At 45.7% G+C, this 25,131-nt stretch overlaps 1 protein-coding gene across 6 annotated transcripts in view; it reads left to right on the forward strand.

Moving 5' to 3' along the window:
* Positions 1–25,131, forward strand: part of LOC124018369 (syntaxin-binding protein 4-like) — a 119,184-nt gene that overhangs the window by 56,142 nt on the left and 37,911 nt on the right. For 5 of the 6 annotated variants that reach the window (XM_046333648.1, XM_046333649.1, XM_046333646.1 and 2 more), the window contains exons 7-11: positions 4,968–5,085; positions 5,712–5,853; positions 15,027–15,133; positions 17,448–17,589; positions 22,841–22,913. In XM_046333648.1, the coding sequence (XP_046189604.1) occupies positions 4,968–5,085; positions 5,712–5,853; positions 15,027–15,133; positions 17,448–17,589; positions 22,841–22,913 (582 nt within the window). The remainder of the gene's footprint in view (positions 1–4,967; positions 5,086–5,711; positions 5,854–15,026; positions 15,134–17,447; positions 17,590–22,840; positions 22,914–25,131) is intronic. The other variant, XM_046333647.1, reaches the window with a different exon arrangement.

Genomic DNA, 25,131 nt, shown 5'->3' on the forward strand with positions numbered 1-25,131 from the left:
GCATGGTAGGACCTCCCTCCTCCCTCCATGTCCACATGGTATTACACAACTCTCCCATCCAGCATGGTAGGACCTCCCTCCTCCCTCCATGTCCACATGGTATTACACAACTCTCCCATCCAGCATGGTAGGACCTCCCTCCTCCCTCTATGTCCACATGGTATGTCCTGTCTTCCCCCTCTATTTCAACATGGTATAACCCCCACAAATACGGTATATGTCCTGTCTCCCCCCTCTATTTCAACATGGTATAACCCCCACAAATACGGTATATGTCCTGTCTCCCCTCTATTTCAACATGGTATAACCCCACAAATACGGTATATGTCCTGTCTCCCCCTCTATTTCAACATGGTATAACCCCACAAATACGGTATATGTCCTGTCTCCCCCTCTATTTCAACATGGTATAACCCCCACAAATACGGCATATGTCCTGTCTCCCTCTCCCCTCTATTTCCTGTTCGCATCACAAGACCCTGTTACCTGTCTCTTAACTGTTACCTGTCTCTAACTGTTCCCTGTCTCTAACTGTTCCCTTTCTCTAACTGTTACCTGTCTCTAACTGTTCCCTGTCTCTAACTGTTCCCTTTCTCTAACTGTTCCCTGTCTCTAACTGTTACCTGTCTCTTAACTGTTACCTGTCTCTAACTGTTCCCTGTCTCTTACTGTTCCCTGTCTCTAACTGTTACCTGTCTCTAACTGTTCCCTGTCTCTAACTGTTCCCTGTCTCTTAACTGTTACCTGTCTCTTAACTATTACCTGTCTCTAACTGTTACCTGTCTCTAACTGTTCCCTGTCTCTAACTGTTCCCTGTCTCTAACTGTTCCCTGTCTCTAACTGTTACCTGTCTCTTAACTGTTACCTGTCTCTTAACTGTTACCTGTCTCTAACTGTTACCTGTCTCTAACTGTTACCTGTCTCTAACTGTTCCCTGTCTCTTAACTATTACCTGTCTCTAACTGTTACCTGTCTCTTAACTGTTACCTGTCTCTTAACTATTACCTGTCTCTAACTGTTACCTGTCTCTAACTGTTCCCTGTCTCTAACTGTTCCCTGTCTCTAACTGTACCCTGTCTCTAACTGTTCCCTTTCTCTAACTGTTCCCTGTCTCTAACTGTTACCTGTCTCTTAACTGTTACCTGTCTCTAACTATTACCTGTCTCTAACTGTTACCTGTCTCTAACTGTTCCCTGTCTCTAACTGTTACCTGTCTCTTAACTATTACCTGTCTCTAACTGTTACCTGTCTCTTAACTGTTACATGTCTCTTAACTGTTACCTGTCTCTTAACTGTTACCTGTCTCTTACTGTTCCCTGTCTCTAACTGTTACCTGTCTCTTAACTGTTACCTGTCTCTTAACTGTCACCTGTCTCTTAACTGTTACCTGTCTCTTAACTGTTACCTGTCTCTTAACTGTTACCTGTCTCTTAACTGTTACCTGTCTCTAACTGTTACCTGTCTCTAACTGTTACCTGTCTCTGTTACCTATCTCTAACTGTTACCTGTCTCTAACTGTTACCTTTCTCTTAACTGTTACCTGTCTCTTAACTGTTACCTGTCTCTTAACTGTTACCTGTCTCTTAACTGTTACCTGTCTCTAACTGTTACCTGTCTCTAACTGTTACCTGTCTCTGTTACCTGTCTCTAACTGTTACCTGTCTCTGTTACCTATCTCTAACTGTTACCTGTCTCTTAACTGTTACCTGTCTCTTAACTGTTACCTGTCTCTTAACTGTTACCTGTCTCTTAACTGTTACCTGTCTCTTACTGTTCTCTGTCTCTAACTGTTACATGTCTCTTAACTGTTACCTGTCTCTAACTGTTACCTGTCTCTAACTGTTACCTGTCTCTTACTGTTCCCTGTCTCTAACTGTTCCCTGTCTCTAACTGTTCCCTGTCTCTAACTGTTATCTGTCTGTAACTGTTACCTGTCTCTAGTTGTTCCCAGTCTCTAACTGTTCCCTGTCTCTAACTGTTCCCTGTCTCTAACTGTTCCCTGTCTCTAACTGTTCCCTGTCTCTAACTGTTACCTGTCTCTGTTCCCTGTCTCTAACTGTTCCCTTTCTCTGTTCCCTGTCTCTAACTGTTCCCTGTCTCTTAACTGTTCCCTGTCTCTTAACTGTTACCTGTCTCTTAACTGTTACCTGTCTCTTAACTGTTACCTGTCTCTTAACTGTTACCTGTCTCTAACTGTTACCTGTCTCTGTTACCTGTCTCTAACTGTTACCTGTCTCTGTTACCTATCTCTAACTGTTACCTGTCTCTAACTGTTCCCTGTCTCTAACTGTTCCCTGTCTCTAACTGTTCCCTGTCTCTAACTGTTACCTGTCTCTAACTGTTACCTGTCTCTAACTGTTACCTGTCTCTGTTACCTGTCTCTAACTGTTACCTGTCTCTGTTACCTATCTCTAACTGTTACCTGTCTCTGTTACCTGTCTCTAACTGTTACCTGTCTCTGTTACCTGTCTCTAACTGTAACCTGTCTCTGTTACCTATCTCTAACTGTTACCTGTCTCTAACTGTTACCTGTCTCTGTTACCTATCTCTAACTGTTACCTGTCTCTGTTACCTGTCTCTAACTGTTACCTGTCTCTAACTGTTACCTGTCTCTAACTGTTACCTGTCTCTAACTGTTACCCATCTCTAACTGTTATCTGTCTCTAACTGTTACCTGTCTCTAGTTGTTCCCTGTCTCTAACTGTTCCCAGTCTCTAACTGTTATCTGTCTCTAACTGTTCCCTGTCTCTAGTTGTTCCCTGTCTCTTACTGTTCCCTGTCTCTAACTGTTCCCTGTCTCTAACTGTTATCTGTCTCTAACTGTTACCTGTCTCTAGTTGTTCCCAGTCTCTAACTGTTATCTGTCTCTAACTGTTCCCTGTCTCTAACTGTTCCCTGTCTCTAACTGTTCCCTGTCTCTAACTGTTCCCTGTCTCTAACCGTTACCTGTCTCTGTTCCCTGTCTCTAACTGTTACCTGTCTCTAACTGTTCCCTGTCTCTAACTGTTCCCTGTCTCTGTTCCCTGTCTCTGTTACCTGTCTCTGTTACCTGTCTCTGTTACCTATCTCTAACTGTTACCTGTCTCTGTTCCCTGTCTCTAACTGTTCCCTGTCTCTAACTGTTCCCTGTCTCTAACTGTTACCTGTCTCTGTTACCTGTCTCTAACTGTTACCTGTCTCTGTTACCTATCTCTAACTGTTACCTGTCTCTAACTGTTACCTGTTTCTAACTGTTACCCGTCTCTGTTACCTGTCTCTAACTGTTACCTGTCTCCGTTACCTGTCTCTAACTGTTACCCGTCTCTGTTACCTGTCTCTAACTGTTACCTGTCTCTGTTACCTGTCTCTAACTGTTACCTGTCTCTGTTACCTGTCTCTAACTGTAACCTGTCTCTGTTACCTATCTCTAACTGTTACCTGTCTCTGTTACCTGTCTCTAACTGTTCCCTGTCTCTAACTGTTATCTGTCTCTAACTGTTACCTGTCTCTAGTTGTTCCCAGTCTCTAACTGTTATCTGTCTCTAACTGTTCCCTGTCTCTAACTGTTCCCTGTCTCTAACTGTTCCCTGTCTCTAACTGTTCCCTGTCTCTAACTGTTCCCTGTCTCTAACTGTTACCTGTCTCTAACTGTTACCTGTCTCTAACTGTTCCCTGTCTCTAACTGTTCCCTGTCTCTTACTGTTCCCTGTCTCTAACTGTTACCTGTCTCTAACTGTTACCTGTCTCTGTTCCCTGTCTCTAACTGTTACCTGTCTCTAACTGTTCCCTGTCTCTAACTGTTACCTGTCTCTGTTACCTGTCTCTAACTGTTCCCTGTCTCTAACTGTTCCCTGTCTCTAACTGTTCCCTGTCTCTAACTGTTACCTGTCTCTAACTGTTACCTGTCTCTGTTACCTGTCTCTAACTGTTACCTGTCTCTGTTACCTATCTCTAACTGTTACCTGTCTCTAACTGTTACCTGTCTCTAACTGTTCCCTGTCTCTAACTGTTACCTGTCTCTAACTGTTACCTGTCTCTAACTGTTACCTGTCTCTGTTACCTATCTCTAACTGTTACCTGTCTCTAACTGTTACCCGTCTCTGTTACCTGTCTCTAACTCTTACCTGTCTCTGTTACCTGTCTCTAACTGTTACCTGTCTCTGTTACCTGTCTCTAACTGTAACCTGTCTCTGTTACCTATCTCTAACTGTTACCTGTCTCTGTTACCTGTCTCTAACTGTTACCTGTCTCTGTTACCTATCTCTAACGGTTACCTGTCTCTAACGGTTACCTGTCTCTAACGGTTACCTGTCTCTGTTACCTGTCTCTAACTGTTACCTGTCTCTAACTGTTACCTGTCTCTAGTTGTTCCCAGTCTCTAACTGTTATCTGTCTCTAACTGTTCCCTGTCTCTAGTTGTTCCCAGTCTCTAACTGTTATCTGTCTCTAACTGTTCCCTGTCTCTAGTTGTTCCCAGTCTCTAACTGTTATCTGTCTCTAACTGTTACCTGTCTCTAGTTGTTCCCAGTCTCTAACTGTTATCTGTCTCTAACTGTTACCTGTCTCTAACTATTACCTGTCTCTAACTGTTCCTTGTCTCTAACTGTTCCCTGTCTCTAACTGTTACCTGTCTCTAACTGTTACCTGTCTCTAACTGTTCCCTGTCTCCAACTGTTACCTGTCTCTAACTGTTACCTGTCTCTAACTGTTCCCTGTCTCCAACTGTTCCCTGTCTCTTACTGTTCCCTGTCTCTAACTGTTCCCTGTCTCTAACTGTTACCTGTCTCTAACTGTTACCTGTCTCTAACTGTTCCCCGTCTCTAACTGTTCCCCGTCTCTAACTGTTCCCCGTCTCTAACTGTTACCCGTCTCTAACTGTTACCTGTCTCTAACTGTTACCTGTCTCTAACTGTTACCTGTCTCTAACTGTTACCTGTCTCTAACTGTTCCCTGTCTCTAACTGTTACCTGTCTCTCCCCCTTTCTAAGCAGGCAGATATCTGGACAGTACATCGTCCGGGTCCTCGTCACGCTCCCAGAGTCCTTTGCTTTTGAGTCCTGCTGGGTCTCAGAGCACCTACAACAACCCTCTACTGCGCTCCCTCAGGTATAGCTATTGTAGCTAATTCAGGGGGTAGCCCCGACTGGGACTCAACCGGGTCCAGGGACTGTCAACCCAACACCTTAGCCGCTACGCCAAGAGATCCAAACCTCTTGACAAGGAGGCCAGGAGTTAATCTCACTACAATATAGTACAGTTCAACCATTGATGTTGATGTATCTACCATATAAATGGGTTGTACAGTCAGTTCATCTATTAGTTCACCTGTCAGTTCACCTGTTAGTTCACCTGTCAGTTCACCTGTCAGTTCACCTGTCAGTTCACCTGTCAGTTCACCTGTCAGTTCACCTGTTAGTTCACCTGTTAGTTCACCTGTTAGTTCACCTGTCAGTTCACCTGTCAGTTCACCTGTCAGTTCACCTGTCAGTTCACCTGTTAGTTCACCTGTCAGTTCACCTGTCAGTTCACCTGTTAGTTCACCTGTCAGTTCACCTGTCAGTTCACCTGTCAGTTCACCTGTTAGTTCACCTGTCAGTTAACCTGTTAGTTCACCTGTCAGTTCACCTGTCAGTTCACCTGTTAGTTCACCTGTTAGTTCACCTGTTAGTTCACCTGTTAGTTCACCTGTCAGTTCACCTGTCAGTTCACCTGTCTCCTCCTCCTGTCTCCAGTCACCCAGGAGAGGGTGTGATCCAGCTGATCTCTGTAGCCCGCTCCTCTAGTCTGGGCATCACCATCGGCGGAGGCTCCAATAGACCGGACGGCCCGGCGGTCTTCATCCAGGAGGTTCTGTCTGGGGGAGACTGCCACAGGGTAAGTCACCAATGAGATCCATCCTAAAAGAACAGGGTACCAGTGGAGAACCCCTTCTCATAAATTCACCTCATACAGATACTGTAGTCAGAAATTGAGTTACATTAGACATGGTCAACAGCCAGAGACAGAGAGACAACGCTAGATAGAGACAGAGAGACAAAGCTAGAAACAGAGCTAGAGAGGGCGAGAGAGAGAGAGAGAGAGAGACAGAGAGACAGAGAGACAGAGAGACAGAGAGAGAGAGAGAGAGAGAGACAGACAGACAGACAGACAGACAGACAGACAGACAGACAGACAGACAGACAGACAGACAGACAGACAGACAGACAGACAGACAGACAGACAGACAGACAGACAGACAGACAGACAGAGGTGAAGAAAAAGAGCAAGGTGGATACAGTGGGATGGAGAGAGACGGGGGGATGGAGAGGGTTAGAGAGAGAGAGATAAAGTGATGCAGACTGCTTCCCCATTAGCTCAAGTGTGGAGGGGACGAGTCCTGCTGTCCTGCTGCTCAGTCCCCTGAGCAGCAGGACAGGACAGCAGGACAGGACAGACACACAGACTGTGAAGGTCAGCCCTTTAGGACTCTGCTTACGTAGGCCATCACCCTGTTCCCCTGACCTCTACCTCCCTACCATCTAGCCTCTACCACCCCCCCAACACTCCTTGTTCCCCTGACCTCTACCATCTAGCCTCTACCACCCCCACAGCACTTCCTGTCCCCTGACCTCTACCTCCCTACCATCTAGCCTCTACCACCCCCACAACACTCCTTGTTTCCCTGACTTCTACCATCTAGCCTCTACCACCCCACAGCACTTCCTGTCCCCTGACCTTTACCTCCCTACCATCTAGCCTCTACCACCCCCAGCACTTCCTGTCCCCTGACCTCTACCTCCCTACCATCTAGCCTCTACCACCCCCACAGCACTCCCTGTTCCCCTGACCTCTACCTCCCTACCATCTAGCCTCTACCACCCCCAAAGCACTCCCTGTTCCCCTGACCTCTACCTCCCTACCATCTAGCCTCTACCACCCCCAAAGCACTCCCTGACCTCTACCTCCCTACCATCTAGCCTCTACCACCCCCAAAGCACTCCCTGTTCCCCTGACCTCTACCTCCCTACCATCTAGCCTCTACCACCCCACAGCACTTCCTGTCCCCCTGACCTCTACCTCCCTACCATCTAGCCTCTACCACCTTCACAACACTCCCTGACCTCTACCTCCCTACCATCTAGCCTCTACCACCCCCACAACACTCCCTGACCTCTACCTCCCTACCATCTAGCCTCTACCACCCCACCATACTCCCTGTTCCCCTGACCTCTACCTCACTACCATCTAGCCTCTACCACCCCCAAAATACTCTCTGTCCTGTCCCCCATCTGCCCACTCCCAGAAATATGACACTGATAGGAAGAGGTGAGAGGAGAAGGGGAGGATGGGGCAGGGGATGGTGTGAGGGAATAGATGAGGGTTGTCCATATTCCAAACCTCTCTGGAATGCTGACACTAATGGAGGGGGAGGATGGGGTGGGCAGGATGGGAAGGCTTGTCCATGCTGCACCTTTCACCTGCAGTGTGATAGATGGGGTGACTATGTACAAAACAATGCTGTCATTTCTAAACGGTTCACCCGATATGGATTTAAATACCCTCAAATGAAAGCTGACAGTCTGCACTTTAACTCATAGTCATTGTCTGATTTCAAATCCAACCTTTTGAAGTATAGAGCCATAAGAAAAGATCATGCTTCACTGTCCCAATAATTACTGAGGACACTGAATAATTACTGTAAATAGAGAGATAGAGATACAGATGAAGTCGGAAGTTTACCTACACTTAGGTTGGAGTCATTAAAACTCGTTTTTCAACCACTCCACAAATTTTTGGTTAACAAACTATAGTTTTGGCAAATCTGTTAGGACATCTACTTTGTGCATGACAAACCAAAATATAACTTTTTGGTGGACAGGTGTCTTTTATACTGATAACAAGTTCAAACAGGTGCCATTAATACAGGTAACGAGTGGAGGACAGAGGAGCCTCTTAAATAAGAAGTTACAGGTTTGTGAGAGCCAGAAATCTTGCTTGTTTGTAGGTGACCAAATACTTATTTTCCACCATAATTTGCAAATAAATTCATTAAAAATACTACAATGTGATTTTCTGGATTTTTTTTCTTCTCAATTTGCCTGTCATAGTTGAAGTGTACCTATGATGAAAATCTCATCTTTTTAAGTAAGAGAACTTGGACAGTTGGTGGCTGACTAAATACTTTTTTGCCCCACTGTACATACATACATACATACATACATACATACATACATACATACATACATACATACATACATACATACATACATACATACATACATACATACATACATACATACATACATACATACATACATACATACATACATACATACATACATACATACATACATACATACATACATACATACATAGTGCTGCAACTCTGTCACCTGATATCTTTGTTCTATATCAGTGTTTTCCAACCCTGGTCATCCAGTACCCCCAACCCTGGTCCTCCAGTACCACCAACCCTGGTCCTCCAGTACCCCCAACCCTGGTCCTCCAGTACCCCCAACCCTGGTCCTCCAGTACCACCAACCCTGGTCCTCCAGTACCCCCAACCCTGGTCCTCCAGTACCCCCAACCCTGGTCCTCCAGTACCCCCAACCATGGTTCTCCAGTACCCCCAACCCTGGTCCTCCAGTACCCCCAACCCTGGTCCTCCAGTACCACCAACCCTGGTCATCCAGTACCCCCAACCCTGGTTCCTCCAGTACCTCCAACCCTGGTCCTCCAGTACCACCAACAGCCCAACCCTGGTCCTCCAGTACCACCAACCCTGGTCCTCCAGTACCCCCACCAGCCCAACCCTGGTCCTACAGTACCACCAACCCTGGTCCTCCAGTACCCCCAACCCTGGTCCTCCAGTACCCCCAACCCTGGTCCTCCAGTACCCCCAACCCTGGTCCTCCAGTACCCCCAACCCTGGTCCTCCAGTACCCCCAACCCTGGTCCTCCAGTATCACCAACCCTGGTCCTCCAGTACCCCCAACAGCCCAACCCTGGTCCTACAGTACCACCAACCCTGGTCCTCCAGTACCCCCAACCCTGGTCCTCCAGTACCACCAACCCTGGTCCTCCAGTACCCCCAACCCTGGTCCTCCAGTACCCCCAACCTTGGTCCTCCAGTACCACCAACCCTGGTCATCCAGTACCCCCAACCCTGGTTCCTCCAGTACCTCCAAAGCTGGTCCTCCAGTACCACCAACAGCCCAACCCTGGTCCTCCAGTACCACCAACCCTGGTCCTCCAGTACCCCCACCCTGGTCCTCCAGCCCAACCCTGGTCCTCCAGTACCACCAACCCTGGTCCTCCAGTACCCCCAACCCTGGTCCTCCAGTACCCCCAACCCTGGTCCTCCAGTCCTACCACCAACCCTGGTCCTCCAGTACCCCCAACCCTGGTCCTCCAGTACCACCAACCCTGGTCCTCCAGTACCCCCAACAGCCCAACCCTGGTCCTACAGTACCACCAACCCTGGTCCTCCAGTACCCCCAACAACTCTGGTCCTCCAGTACCACCAACCCTGGTCCTCCAGTACCCCCAACCCTGGTCCTCCAGTACCCCCAACCCTGGTCCTCCAGTACCCCCAACCCTGGTCCTCCAGTATCCCCAACAGCCCAGCCCTGGTCCTCCAGTACCACATCAACCCTGGTCCTACAGTACCACCAACCCTGGTCCTACAGTACCACCAGAACCATTGGTCCTCAAACCCTGGTCCTCCAGTACCCCATCAGAACACATTGTTATTGTAACCCTGGTCCTCCAACCCCATCAGAACACATTGTTATTGTAACCTGGTCCTCCAGTACCCCATCAGAACACATTGTTATTGTAACCCTGGTCCTCCAGTACCCCATCAGAACACATTGTTATTGTAACCCTGGTCCTCCAGTACCCCATCAGAACACATTGTTATTGTAACCCTGGACAAGCACACCTGATTCAACTGGTCAACTAATCATCAAGCCTCAATGAGTTGAATGAGGTGTGTTTGTTTGGACCAAGTCTGGGAAACACTGTACAGAGCCAGACAGTTTCCTAACCATGACACAGTGGTGGCAGAGCACAGAACTACAGAGCACAGAACTACAGAGCACAGAACTACAGAGCACAGAACTACAGAGCCAGACAGTTTCCTAACCATGACACAGTGGTGGCAGAGCACAGAGCACAGAACTACAGAGCCAGACAGTTTCCTAACCATGACACAGTGGTGGCAGAGCACAGAGCACAGAGCACAGAACTACAGAGCACAGAACTACAGAGCACAGAACTACAGAGCCAGACAGTTTCCTAACCATGACACAGTGGTGGCAGAGCACAGAGCACAGAACTACAGAGCACAGAACTACAGAGCACAGAACTACAGAGCACAGAGCACAGAACTACAGAGCCAGACAGTTTCCTAACCATGACACAGTGGTGGCAGAGCACAGAACTACAGAGCCAGACAGTTTCCTAACCATGACACAGTGGTGGCAGAGCACAGAACTACAGAGCACAGAACTACAGAGCCAGACAGTTTCCTAACCATGACACAGTGGTGGCAGAGCACAGAACTACAGAGCCAGACAGTTTCCTAACCATGACACAGTGGTGGCAGAGCACAGAACTACAGAGCACAGAACTACAGAGCCAGACAGTTTCCTAACCATGACACAGTGGTGGCAGAGCACAGAACTACAGAGCCAGACAGTTTCCTAACCATGACACAGTGGTGGCAGAGCACAGAACTACAGAGCACAGAACTACAGAGCCAGACAGTTTCCTAACCATGACACAGTGGTGGCAGAGCACAGAGCACAGAACTACAGAGCACAGAACTACAGAGCACAGAACTACAGAGCACAGAACTACAGAGCACAGAACTACAGAGCCAGACAGTTTCCTAACCATGACACAGTGGTGGCAGAGCACAGAGCACAGAACTACAGAGCACAGAACTACAGAGCACAGAACTACAGAGCACAGAACTACAGAGCCAGACAGTTTCCTAACCATGACACAGTGGTGGCAGAGCACAGAGCACAGAACTACAGAGCACAGAACTACAGAGCACAGAGCACAGAACTACAGAGCCAGACAGTTTCCTAACCATGACACAGTGGTGGCAGAGCACAGAACTACAGAGCCAGACAGTTTCCTAACCATGACACAGTGGTGGCAGAGCACAGAACTACAGAGCACAGAACTACAGAGCACACAGCCCCAGAACCACACAGCACACAGACACGGCAGGCCCAGGACCACACAGCACACAGCCACGGCAGGCCCAGGACCACACAGCACACAGACACGGCAGGCCCAGGACCACACAGCCCCAGAACCACACAGCACACAGACACGGCAGGCCCAGGACCACACAGCACACAGACACGGCAGGCCCAGAATCACACAGCCACGGCAGGCCCAGAATCACACAGCCACGGCAGGCCCAGAACCACAGAGAACACAGCCATGGCAATTGAACGAGCCAATTGTAAGCTGGGGATGATTAGGTGGCCGTGATGGTACGAGGACCAGATCGGGAATTTAACCAGGACACTGGGGTTAACACCCCTTACTCTTACAATACATGCCCTGGGATCTTTAGTGACCACAGAGAGTCAGGACACCGGTTTAACGTCCCATCTGAAAGACAGCACCTTACACAGGACAATGTCCCTAATCACTGCCCTGGGGGATTGAGATATTTTTGGGGGAACCAGAGGAAAGAGTGCCTCCTATTGGCCCTCCAACACCACTTCCAGCAGCATCTGGTCTCCCATCCAGGACCAACCCTGCTTAGCTTCAGGGCAAGCCAGCAGTGGGATGTAGGGTGGTACGCTGCTGGGAAAGTACATGTGCAGCAACTAAAATCCCCTTTCAACTGTCAACATTCCCCCAGAATGGGAGGCTTAGCTACTGTTAGTGGTGTCCTTGTGAAATACTGTGAAACAACAGGGTACATGATGTTAAATGTAGTGACTCCTAAGAGGCTGTTGAACCAAATCCTAGTCATCAAACAGTCAAATATACAGCAGCTCGTTTCCTCAGCTAATGAATCATCCCCAGTCTAAGCACCTTAAAAATAACCCCAACACAATGTCTGCCTCGTTTTAAAGACCTACAGTACACGATGTGAGAGGAGCTCAGATGAGCGTTCTCTCTTACAGTAAAACTGTGTGTGTGTGTGTGTGTGCATGTAACTCTTGGTTGGTGGTATGACAGTCATAGAGATGTTCTCTTGTATGGAAACAGCCCACCCTCTCCTCATCCCAATCCTGTCTCTGTCCTGCTGGTCTCTTAATCTTGTGTGTCATGTATATTTTCCAAAGCCATGTAATGGGATGTAGAAGGATCAGAGGCTCTCTGCTCTGACATAGATTTTTCAGTTGTTTTCCTGAATGTTCTGATTCTAGAAGGTTCCATAGCACCAAAACATTCAGATTCTAGAAGGTTCCATAGAACCTGGGTGTTCTGATTCTAGAAGGTTCCATAGAACCTAAATGTTCTGATTCTAGAAGGTTCCATAGAACCTAAACATTCTGATTCTAGAAGGTTCCATAGAACCTGGATGCTGTGATTCTAGAAGGTTCCATAGCACCTAAACATTCAGATTCTTGAAGGTTCCATAGAACCTAAACGTTCTGATTCTACAAGGTTCCATAGAACCTGGGTGTTCTGATTCTAGAAGGTTCCATAGAACCTTACTGTTGTGATTCTAGAAGATTTCATAGAACCTAAACATTCTGATGCTAGAAGGTTCCATAGAGCCTAGACATTGGGATGCTAGAAGGTTCTATATTCCATTAGACCGCTCCCCTCCTGCCTCCTGGGGTGTCCCTGACGGTTAATGACAGTGGAGAGAGAATTCTCATATTACTGCTGATGTGATGTGTTGGCCGTTCTAGCTGTTGGAAAGGCTGCCCTCTGCTCACATTGTGCCAACATGCAGCATCATGTAGAACAGGACACCTGCATCGTCTGCTCTGCTCTGACCTGTCTGTCTGCTCTGTCTGTCTGCTCTGGTCTGGCCTGTCTGTCTGCTCTGACCTGTCTGTCTGCTCTGTCTGTTTGCTCTGGTCTGGTCTGGCCTGTCTGTCTGCTCTGTCTGTCTGCTCTGGTCTGGTCTGGCCTGTCTGTCTGCTCTGTCTGTCTGCTCTGGTCTGGTCTGGCCTGTCTGTCTGCTCTGACCTGTCTGTCTGCTCTGTCTGTCTGCTCTGGTCTGGCCTGTCTGTCTGTTCTGTCTGTCTGCTCTGACCTGTCTGTCTGCTCTGACCTGTCTGTCTACTCTGTCTGTCTGTCTGCTCTGGTCTGGTCTGGCCTGTGTGTCTGCTCTGTCTGTCTGCTCTGGCCTGTATGTCTACTGATGGACTGTCTGTTACACACTGTAGTCTACTGATGGACTGTCTGTTACACACTGTAGTCTACTGATGGACTGTCTGTTACACACTGTAGTCTACTGATGGACTGTCTGTTACACACTGTAGTCTACTGATGGACTGTCTGTTACTGATGGACTGTCTGTTACACACTGATGGACTGTCTGTTACACTGTAGACTGGGACTGTCTGTTACACACTGTAGTCTACTGATGGACTGTCTGTTACACACTGTAGTCTACTGATGGACTGTATGTTACACACTGTAGTCTACACTGTCTGTTACACACTGTAGTCTACTGATGGACTGTCTGTTCTACACTGTCTGTTACACACTGTAGTCTACTGATGGACTGTCTGTTACACACTGTAGTCTACTGATGGACTGTCTGTTACACACTGTAGTCTACTGATGGACTGTCTGTTACACACTGTAGTCTACTGATGGACTGTCTGTTACACACTGTAGTCTACTGATGGACTGTCTGTTACACACTGTAGTCTACTGATGGACTGTCTGTTACACACTGTTCTACTGATGGACTGTCTGTTACACACTGTAGTCTACTGATGGACTGTCTGTTACACACTGTAGTCTACTGATGGACTGTCTGTTACACAGTGTGGAGTCTACTGATGGACTGTCTGTTACACACTGTAGTCTACTGATGGACTGTCTGTTACACACTGTAGTCTACTGATGGACTGTCTGTTACTGTAGTCTACACACTGTAGTCTACTGATGGACTGTCTGTTACACACTGTAGTCTACTGATGGACTGTCTGTTACACACTGTAGTCTACTGATGGACTGTCTGTTACACACTGTAGTCTACTGATGGACTGTCTGTTACACACTGTAGTCTACTGATGGACTGTCTGTTACACACTGTAGTCTACTGATGGACTGTCTGTTACACACTGTAGTCTACTGATGGACTGTCTGTTACACTGTAGTCTACTGATGGACTGTCTACTGTAGTCTACTGATGGACTGTCTGTTACACACTGTAGTCTACTGATGGACTGTCTGTTACACACTGTAGTCTACTGATGGACTGTCTGATGGACTGTTACACACTGTACACTGTAGTCTACTGATGGACTGTGTCTGTTACACACTGTAGTCTACTGATGGACTGTAGTAGTCTACTGTGGACTGTCTGTTACACACTGTAGTCTACTGACACTGTAGTCTACTGATGGACTGTCTGTTACACACTGTAGTCTACTGATGGACTGTCTGTTACACACTGTAGTCTACTGATGGACTGTGTCTGTTACACACTGTAGTCTACTGATGGACTGTCTGTTACACACTGTAGTCTACTGATGGACTGTCTGTTACACACTGTAGTCTACTGATGGACTGTGTCTGTTACACACTGTAGTCTACTGATGGACTGTGTCTGTTACACACTGTAGTCTACTGATGGACTGGAGTTTCTACTGATGGACTGTGTTGTTAATTTGTAACTGATGGACTGTCTGTTACACACTGTAGTCTACTGATGGACTGTCTGTTAAACACGTTAAGCACCACTTGTGTATAGTTTTGTTGAATTATTTAAAGGAGGAGGTTCTCCTGATCAGGTTTAAATGTCTGTTTTTATGTGTGTGAAGTCAAAAACAAATGTCCACATTGCATGTAGAATGACGTTTCTCTAATTCTTATTTTCTGCTGTCTCCCATTTGCAGGATGGGCGCCTGAGGCCAGGGGATCAGCTCATTGCCATCAACAAGGAGTCCTTGATAGGTGTGACCCACGAGGAGGCTAAGAGCATGGTCAACAAGGTCAAATTCAGGTGAGATACCAGACGGTGTGGGGTTGGGGTTGAATTGTGTGGGGGTAGAAGTGTTTGTGTGTGAGATTAAATCAAAAGTAATCATGTGAGATATAATATACTTTATACTTCTGAAACTGTAGAGTTATACTATATAGTTCTATACTTCTAAAGTTGTAAAGTTATACTTTATAGTTCTATACTTCTAAAGTTATACTATATAGTTCTATACTTCTAAAGTTGTAAAGTTATACTTTATAGTTCTATACTTCTAAAGTTGTAAAGTTATACTTTATAGTTCTATACTTCTAAAGTTATACTATATAGTTCTATACTTCTAAAGTTGTAAAGTTATACTTTATAGTTCTATACTTCTAAAGTTATACTATATAGTTCTATACTTCTAAAGTTGTAAAGTTATACTTTATAGTTCTATACTTCTAAAGTTGTAAAGTTATACTTTATAGTTCTATACTTCTAAAGTTATACTATATAGTTATATACTTCTAAAGTTATACTATATAGTTCTATACTTCTACAGTTGTAAGGTTATAGTTCTATACTTCTAAAGTTATACTATATAGTTCTATACTTCTAAAGTTGTAAAGTTATACTTTATAGTTCTATACTTCTAAAGTTATACTTTATAGTTCTATACTTCTAAAGTTATACTTTATAGTTCTATATTTCTAAAGTTATACAATATAGTTCTATACTTCTAAAGTTGTAAAGTTGTACTTTATAGTTCTATACTTCTAAAGTTATACTATATAGTTCTATACTTCTAAAGTTGTAGAGTTATACTTTATAATTCTATACTTCTGAAGTTGTAAAGTTATACTTTATAGTTCTATACTTACAAAGTTGTAAAGTTATAGTTCTATAGTTCCAAAGTTGTAAAGTTATAGTTCTATACTTCTAAAGTTATACTTTATAGTTCTATACTTACAACGTTGTAAAGTTATAGTTCTATAGTTCCAAAGTTGTAAAGTTATACTTTATAGTTCTATACTTCTAAAGTTGTAAAGTTGTACTTTATAGTTCTATACTTCTAAAGTTATACTTTATAGTTCTATACTTCTAAAGTTATACTTTATAGTTCTATATTTCTAAAGTTATACTTTATAGTTCTATACTTCTAAAGTTATACTTTATAGTTCTATACTTCTAAAGTTGTAAAGTTATACTTTATAGTTCTATATTTCTAAAGTTATACTTTATAGTTCTATACTTCTAAAGTTATACTTTATAGTTCTATATTTCTAAAGTTATACTTTATAGTTCTATACTTCTAAAGTTATACTTTATAGTTCTATATTTCTAAAGTTATACAATATAGTTCTATACTTCTAAAGTTGTAAAGTTGTACTTTATAGTTCTATATTTCTAAAGTTATACTTTATAGTTCTATACTTCTAGAGTTGTAAAGTTATACTTTATAGTTCTATACTTCTAAAGTTGTAAAGTTATAGTTCTATACTTCTAAGGTTATACTTTATAGTTCTATACTTCTAAAGTTATACTTTATAGTTCTATACTTCTAAAGTTATACTTTATAGTTCTATACTTCTAGAGTTGTAAAGTTATACTTTATAGTTCTATACTTCTAAAGTTGTAAAGTTATACTTTATAGTTCTATACTTACAAAGTTGTAAAGTCATACTTTATAGTTCTATACTTCTACAGTTGTAAGGTTATAGTTCTATACTTCTAAAGTTATACTTTATAGTTCTATACTTCTAAAGTTATACTTTATAGTTCTATACTTCTAAAGTTATACTTTATAGTTCTATACTTCTAGAGTTGTAAAGTTATACTTTATAGTTCTATACTTCTAAAGTTGTAAAGTTATACTTTATAGTTCTATACTTACAAAGTTGTAAAGTCATACTTTATAGTTCTATACTTCTACAGTTGTAAAGTTATAGTTCTATACTTCTAAAGTTATACTTTATAGTTCTATACTTCTAAAGTTGTAAAGTTACACTTTATAGTTCTATACTTCTAAAGTTGTAAAGTTATAATTTATAGTTCTATACTTCTAAAGTTATAATTTATAGTACTGTATTTCTAAAGTTGTAAAGTTCTACTGCTAAGTTCTATGTTCTTCTATCTATCCTGTAAAGTTCTACTGCTAAGTTCTATGTTCTTCTATCTATCATGTAAAGTTCCACTGCTAAGTTCTATGTTCTTTTATCTATCCTGTAAAGTTCTACTGCTAAGTTCTATGTTCTTCTATCTATCCTGTAAAGTTCCACTGCTAAGTTCTATGTTCTTCTATCTATCCTGTAAAGTTCTACTGCTAAGTTCTATGTTCTTCTATCTATCCCTCCAGTCAAGAGGCGGTGGTGGAGGTTGCTTTCATCCCTGGTAAAGGTCCGTTCCCCAACAGCACGTCTTTACACAACGGTGTCCAGCGCGGCGTTGGCAACGGGTACAGCTCCGGACGCTTAAAAGTCCACGTCAGATCACCAGAGGTCAGTCTTCCCCTCTCCTCCTCCTCCTCCTCAGTAGTATCCATCACCCGAGGTCAGTCTTCTCCTCTCCTCCTCCTCAGTAGTATCCATCACTAGAGGTCAGTCTTCCCCTCTCCTCCTCCTCCTCAGTAGTATCCATCACCCGAGGTCAGTCTTCTCCTCTCCTCCTCCTCCTCAGTAGTATCCATCACCAGAGGTCAGTCTTCTCCTCTCCTCCTCCTCCTCCTCCTCCTCCTCCTCCTCCTCCTCCTCCTCCTCCTCCTCCTCCTCCTCCTCCTCCTCCTCCTCCTCCTCAGTAGTATCCATCACCAGAGGTCAGTCTTCTCCTCTCCTCCTCCTCCTCCTCAGTAGTATCCATCACCCGAGGTCAGTCTTCTCTCCTCCTCCTCCTCCTCAGTAGTATCCATCACCCGAGGTCAGTCTTCTCCTCTCCTCCTCCTCCTCCTCAGTAGTATCCATCACCCGATGTCAGTCTTCTCCTCTCCTCCTCCTCAGTAGTATCCATCACCCGAGGTCAGTCTTCTCCTCTCCTCCTCCTCCTCCTCCTCCTCAGTAGTATCCATCACCCGAGGTCAGTCTTCTCCTCTCTTCCTCCTCCTCCTCCTCCTCAGTAGTATCCGTCACCAGAGGTCAGTCTTCTCCTCCTCCTCCTCCTCAGTAGTATCCATCACCCGAGGTCAGTCTTCTCCTCTCCTCCTCCTCCTCCTCAGTGGTATCCATCACCCGAGGTCAGTCTTCTCCTCTCCTCCTCCTCCTCCTCCTCCTCAGTAGTATCCATCACCCGAGGTCAGTCTTCTCCTCTCTTCTTCCTCCTCCTCCTCAGTAGTATCCATCACTAGAGGTCTGTCTTCTCCTCTCCTCCTCCTCCTCCTCATCAGTAGTATCCATCACTAGAGGTCAGTCTTCTCCTCCTCCTCCTCCTCCTCAGTAGTATCCATCACTAGAGGTCAGTCTTCTCCTCTCCTCCTCCTCCTCCTCAGTAGTATCCATCACCAGAGGTCAGTCTTCTCCTCTCCTCCTCCTCCTCCTCCTCCTCCTCCTCCTCCTCCTCCTCCTCCTCCTCCTCCTCCTCCTCCTCCTCCTCCTCCTCCTCCTCCTCCTCCTCAGTAGTATCCATCACCCGAGGTCAGTCTTCTCCTCTCTTCCTCCTCCTCCTCCTCCTCAGTAGTATCCATCACTAGAGGTCTGTCTTCTCCTCTTCTCCTCCTCCTCCTCATCAGTAGTATCCATCACTAGAGGTCAGTCTTCTCCTCCTCCTCCTCCTCAGTAGTATCCATCACTAGAGGTCAGTCTTCTCCTCTCCTCCTCCTCCTCCTCCTCAGTAGTATCCATCACCAGAGGTCAGTCTTCTCCTCTCCTCCTCCTCCTCCTCCTCAGTAGTATCCATCACCAGAGGTCAGTCTTCTCCTCTCCTCCTCCTCAGTAGTATCCATCACCCGAGGTCAGTCTTCTACTCTCCTCCTCCTCAGTAGTATCCATCACCAGAGGTCAGTCTTCCCCTCTCCTCCTCCTCCTCCTCAGTAGTATCCATCACCCGAGGTCAGTCTTCTCCTCTCCTCCTCCTCCTCCTCCTCGTCAGTAGTATCCATCACCCGAGGTCAGTCTTCTCCTCTCCTCCTCCTCAGTAGTATCCATCACCCGAGGTCAGTCTTCTCCTCTCCTCCTCCTCAGTAGTATCCATCACCAGAGGTCAGTCTTCCCCTCTCCTCCTCCTCCTCCTCAGTAGTATCCATCACCCGAGGTCAGTCTTCTCCTCTCCTCCTCCTCCTCCTCCTCGTCAGTAGTATCCATCACCCGAGGTCAGTCTTCTCCTCTCCTCCTCCTCCTCCTCCTCAGTAGTATCCATCACCCGAGGTCAGTCTTCTCCTCTCCTCCTCCTCCTCCTCAGTAGTATCCATCACCAGAGGTCAGTCTTCTCCTCTCCTCCTCCTCAGTAGTATCCATCACCCGATGTCAGTCTTCTCCTCTCCTCCTCCTCCTCCTCAGTAGTATCCATCACCAGAGGTCAGTCTTCTCCTCTCCTCCTCCTCAGTAGTATCCATCACCAGAGGTCAGTCTTCTCCTCTCCTCCTCCTCCTCCTTCTCAGTAGTATCCATCAACCGAGGTCAGTCTTCTCCTCTCCTCCTCAGTAGTATCCATCACCCGAGGTCAGTCTTCTCCTCTCCTCCTCCTCCTCAGTAGTATCCATCACCAGAGGTCAGTCTTCTTCTCTTCTCCTCCTCCTCCTCAGTAGTATCCATCACCAGATGTCAGTCTTCTCCTCTCCTCCTCCTCCTCAGTAGTATCCATCACCCGAGGTCAGTCTCCTCCTCCTCCTCCTCCTCCTCCTCCTCCTCCTCCTCCTCCTCCTCCTCCTCCTCAGTAGTATCCATCACCCGAGGTCAGTCTTCTCCTCTCCTCCTCCTCCTCAGTAGTATCCATCACCCGAGGTCAGTCTTCTCCTCTCCTCCTCCTCCTCCTCAGTAGTATCCATCACCCGAGGTCAGTCTTCTCCTCTCCTCCTCCTCTTCCTACTCAGTAGTATCCATCACCAGAGGTCAGTCTTCTCTCCTCCTCCTCCTCCTCCTCCTCCTCCTCCTCCTCCTCCTCCTCCTCCTCCTCCTCCTCCTCCTCCTCCTCCTCAGTAGTATCAATCACCAGAGGTCAGTCTTCTCCTCTCCTCCTCGTCCTCCTCCTCAGTAGTATCCATCACCAGAGGTCAGTCTTCTCCTCTCCTCCTCCTCCTCCTCCTCCTCAGTAGTATCCATCACCAGAGGTCAGTCTTCTCCTCTCCTCCTCCTCCTCCTCCTCAGTAGTATCCATCACCATAGGTCAGTCTTCTTCTCTTCTCTTCCTCCTCCTCAGTAGTATCCATCACCAGAGGTCAGTCTTCTCCTCTCCTCCTCCTCAGTAGTATCCATCACCCGATGTCAGTCTTCTCCTCTCCTCCTCCTCCTCCTCCTCAGTAGTATCCATCACCAGAGGTCAGTCTTCTCCTCTCCTCCTCCTCAGTAGTATCCATCACCCGAGGTCAGTCTTCTCCTCTCCTCCTCCTCCTCCTCCTCCTCCTCCTCCTCCTCCTCAGTAGTATCCATCACCCGAGGTCAGTCTTCTCCTCTCCTCCTCCTCCTCCTCAGTAGTATCCATCACCCGAGGTCAGTCTTCTCCTCTCCTCCTCCTCCTCCTCAGTAGTATCCATCACCAGAGGTCAGTCTTCTCCTCTCCTCCTCCTCCTCCTCAGTAGTATCCATCACCCGAGGTCAGTCTCCTCCTCCTCCTCCTCGTCCTCCTCCTCAGTAGTATCCATCACCCGAGGTCAGTCTTCTCCTCTCCTCCCCCTCCTCAGTAGTATCCATCACCCGAGGTCAGTCTTCTCCTCTCCTCCTCCTCCTCCTCAGTAGTATCCATCACCCGAGGTCAGTCTTCTCCTCTCCTCCTCCTCCTCCTCCTCCTCAGTAGTATCCATCACCCGAGGTCAGTCTTCTCCTCTCCTCCTCCTCCTCCTCCTCCTCCTCCTCAGTAGTATCCATCACCAGAGGTCAGTCTTCTCTCCTCCTCCTCCTCCTCCTCAGTAGAATCCATCACCAGAGGTCAGTCTTCTCCTCCTCCTCCTCCTCAGTAGTATCCATCACCAGAGGTCAGTCTTCTCCTCTCCTCCTCCTCCTCCTCCTCCTCCTCAGTAGTATCCATCACCAGAGGTCAGTCTTCTCCTCTCCTCCTCCTCCTCCTCCTCAGTAGTATCCATCACCAGAGGTCAGTCTTCTCCTCTCCTCCTCCTCCTCCTCCTCAGTAGTATCCATCACCAGAGGTCAGTCTTCTTCTCTTCACATCTTAAATGTAGTTAAATCATATACCTGTTGAATAAAGTAACATTTGATCAAATATTTAATAACGTCCTCCGATTGTCCGCTGGTTCAGGGCAGGAATGATAGATTTCAGATCTGTAGGTCTCTGCTCTATTCTGATGTAATGTTGATGCAGGTTTCTGCTCTAGTCTGATGTAATGTTGATACAGGTTTCTGCTCTAGTCTGATGTAATGCTGATACAGGTCTGTAGGTTTCTGCTCTAGTCTGATGTAATGCTGATACAGGTCTGTAAGTTTCTGCTCTAGTCTGATGTAATGTTTATACAGGTCTGTAGGTTTCTGCTCTAGTCTGATGTAATGTTTATTCAGGTCTGTAGGTCTCTGCTCTAGTCTGATGTAATGTTGATGCAGGTTTCTGCTCTAGTCTGATGTAATGTTGATACAGGTCTGTAGGTTTCTGCTCTAGTCTGATGTAGTGTCGATACAGGTCTGTAGGTTTCTGCTCTAGTCTGATGTAATGTTGATGCAGGTTTCTGCTCTAGTCTGATGTAATGTTGATACAGGTTTCTGCTCTAGTCTGATGTAATGTCGATACAGGTCTGTAGGTTTCTGCTCTAGTCTGATGTAATGTTTATACAGGTTTCTGCTCTAGTCTGATGTAATGTCAATACGGGTTCTGTAGGTCTCTGCTCTAGTCTGATGTAATGTCGATACAGGTTTCTGCTCTAGTCTGATGTAATGTTGATACAGGTCTGTAGGTCTCTGCTCTAGTCTGATGTAATGCTGATACAGGTCTGTAGGTTTCTGCTCTAGTCTGATGTAGTGTCGATACAGGTCTGTAGGTTTCTGCTCTGGTCTGATGTCATGTTGATACAGGTTCTGTAGGTTTCTGCTCTAGTCTGATGTAATGTCGATACAGGTCTGTAGGTTTCTGCTCTAGTCTGATGTAGTGTCGATACAGGTCTGTAGGTTTCTGCTCTAGTCTGATGTAATGTTGATACAGGTCTGTAGGTCTCTGCTCTAGTCTGATGTAGTGTCGATACAGGTCTGTAGGTCTCTGCTCTAGTCTGATGTAATGTTGATTCATGTTTCTGCTCTAGTCTGATGTAATGTCGATACGGGTTCTGTATGTTTCTGCTCTAGTCTGATGTAATGTCGATACAGGTTTCTGCTCTAGTCTGATGTAATGCTGATACAGGTCTGTAGGTTTCTGCTCTAGTCTGATGTAATGTTTATACAGGTTTCTGCTCTAGTCTGATGTAATGTCGATACAGGTTTCTGCTCTAGTCTGATGTAATGTCGATACAGGTTTCTGCTCTGGTCTGATGTAATGTCGATACAGGTCTCTGCTCTAGTCTGATGTAATGTTGATGAAGGCTGATGTTTAGCACTTGGGCTCTTGTAGCTCAGTAAGTTAATATATGTTGTACAATTCCAACAGCCTCCTCTCCTCTTCTCTGTGTAGATCCGTTCGGGGGAACCTGCCCCACTGCCTTCTCCCTCCCCTGACATCTGCCCTCCAGATACACACATTTCAGGTACAATTATAATATCATGTTTTTTCTTCCCTCCCCTTACTCCTCTCTCTTCTTCCCTTCCCATACTCCTCTCTCTCTCTCCCTCTCCCTCTTCCTCTCTCTCTCTCTCTCTCTCTCTCCCTCTCCCTCTCCCTCGCTCTCTCTCCCTCTCTCTCTCTCTCTCTCTCTCCCTCTCCCTCTCCCTCTCCCTCTCTCACCCCTCTCTCTCTCACCCCTCTCTCTCTCTCACCCCTCTCTCTCTCTCAATTTCAATTCAATTCAATTCAATTCAAGGGCTTTATTGGCATGGGAAACGTGTGTTAACATTGCCAAAGCAAGTGAGGTAGACAACATACAAAGTGAATATATAAAGTGAAAAACAACAAAAATTAACAGTAAACATTACACATACAGAAGTTTAAAAACAGTAAAGACATTACAAATGTCATATTATATATATATATATATATACAATGTACAAATAGTTAAAGGACACAAGATAAAATGAATAAGCATAAATATGGGTTGTATTTACAATGGTGTTTGTTCTTCACTGGTTGCCCTTTTCTCGTGGCAACAGGTCACAAATCTTGCTGCTGTGATGTCACACTGTGGAATATCACCCAAAAGATATGGGAGTTTTTCAAAATTGGATTTGTTTTTGAATTCTTTGTGGATCTGTGTAATCTGGGGGAAATATGTCTCTCTAATTTGGTCATACATTGGGCAGGAGGTTAGAGGTCTCTCTCTCTCTCTCTCTCTCTCTCTCTCTCTCTCTCTCTCTCTCTCTCTCTCTCTCCCTTCCTCCTCTCTTTTTACCCCCCACCTCTGTATGACCTAGTAATACAAAATCCTGTCAGAGAACCTTGGATGTCCTCTAGAAGAACGGTCATTCTCCCCATGTCTCACCTGGCACCACGTACGCAAACACACTGGGTTTATTTAACACTCACTAAATGAAGGTGGTGAAAAGCAGGGATTGGGGATTAAAAAGGAGTTGGGATTTAATCAGAGTGTGGCTGGCAACGCAGTGGGGTGTGTGTGTGTGTGTGTGTGTGTGTGTGTGTGTGTGTGTGTGTGTGTGTGTGTGTGTGTGTGTGTGTGTGTGTGTGTGTGTGTGTGTGTGTGTGTGTGTGTGTGTGTGTGTGTGTGTGTGTGTGTCAGGATTTTTAGCGGGGTGTCCTAGAGGGTAGGAGAGGTGTTAACACGTCACAGCAGGTTAACAGATTCACAATATAAATGAAGAACAACACGCTTTCATGTTCCTCTAGATTGGGGTGTGTGTCTGTGTCTGTGTGTGTGTGTGTCTGTGTGTCTGTGTGTGTGTCTGTGTAAACAGCTCTGTGGGTCAAGCATTGCGAAGAGCTGCTGGAAAACGCAGTAAAGTTTGAATGAATGCTTACGAGCCTGCTGCTGCCTACCACCGCTCAGTCAGACTGCTCTATCAAATCATAGACTTAATTATTATATAATAAACACAGAAATACGAGCCGTAGATCATTAATATGGTCAAATCTGGAAACGATCATTTCGAAAACAAAACGTTTATTCTTTCAGTGAAAGATTTTATCTAACGGGTGGCATCCCTAAGTCTATATTGCTGTTACATTGCACAACTACCAACGTTATGGCATAATTATGTACAATGCTGGCAAATTAGTTCACAGTTCGCAAGGAGCCAGGCAGCCCAAACTGTTGCATAAACCCTGGACTGAACGCAAGCTGCCTGCTAACATTAATGTATTTTTACTAAATATGCAGGTTTAAAACAATATACTTCTGTGTATTGATTTTAAGAAAGGCACGTATGCAAAGATTGTGCTTTTTCGCTGCGCTTTTGTTAAATCATCACCCGTTTGGCAATGTTGAGGTAGGCTGTGATTCGATGATAAAATAACAGGCACCGCATCGATTATATGAAACACAGGACACACTAGATAAACTAGTAATATCATCAACCATGTGTAGTTAACTAGTGATTATGTGAAGATTGTTTTTTATACGATAAGTTTAATACTAGCTAGCAACTTACCTTGGCTCCTTGCTGCACTCGCGTAACAGGTGGTCAGCCTGCCACTCAGTCTCCTCATGGATTGCAATGTAATCGACCAGAATCGGTGTCCAAAAATGGCAGATTACCGATTGTTATGAAAACTTGAAATCGGAACTAATTAATCGGCCATGCCAATGAATCGGTCGACCTCTAGTATGAACCCTTCTACAGGAGGAGGCTATTCCC

This window comes from Oncorhynchus gorbuscha, unplaced genomic scaffold, assembly GCF_021184085.1.
Source record: "Oncorhynchus gorbuscha isolate QuinsamMale2020 ecotype Even-year unplaced genomic scaffold, OgorEven_v1.0 Un_scaffold_489, whole genome shotgun sequence".
NCBI classification, from domain to species: Eukaryota; Metazoa; Chordata; class Actinopteri; order Salmoniformes; family Salmonidae; genus Oncorhynchus; species Oncorhynchus gorbuscha.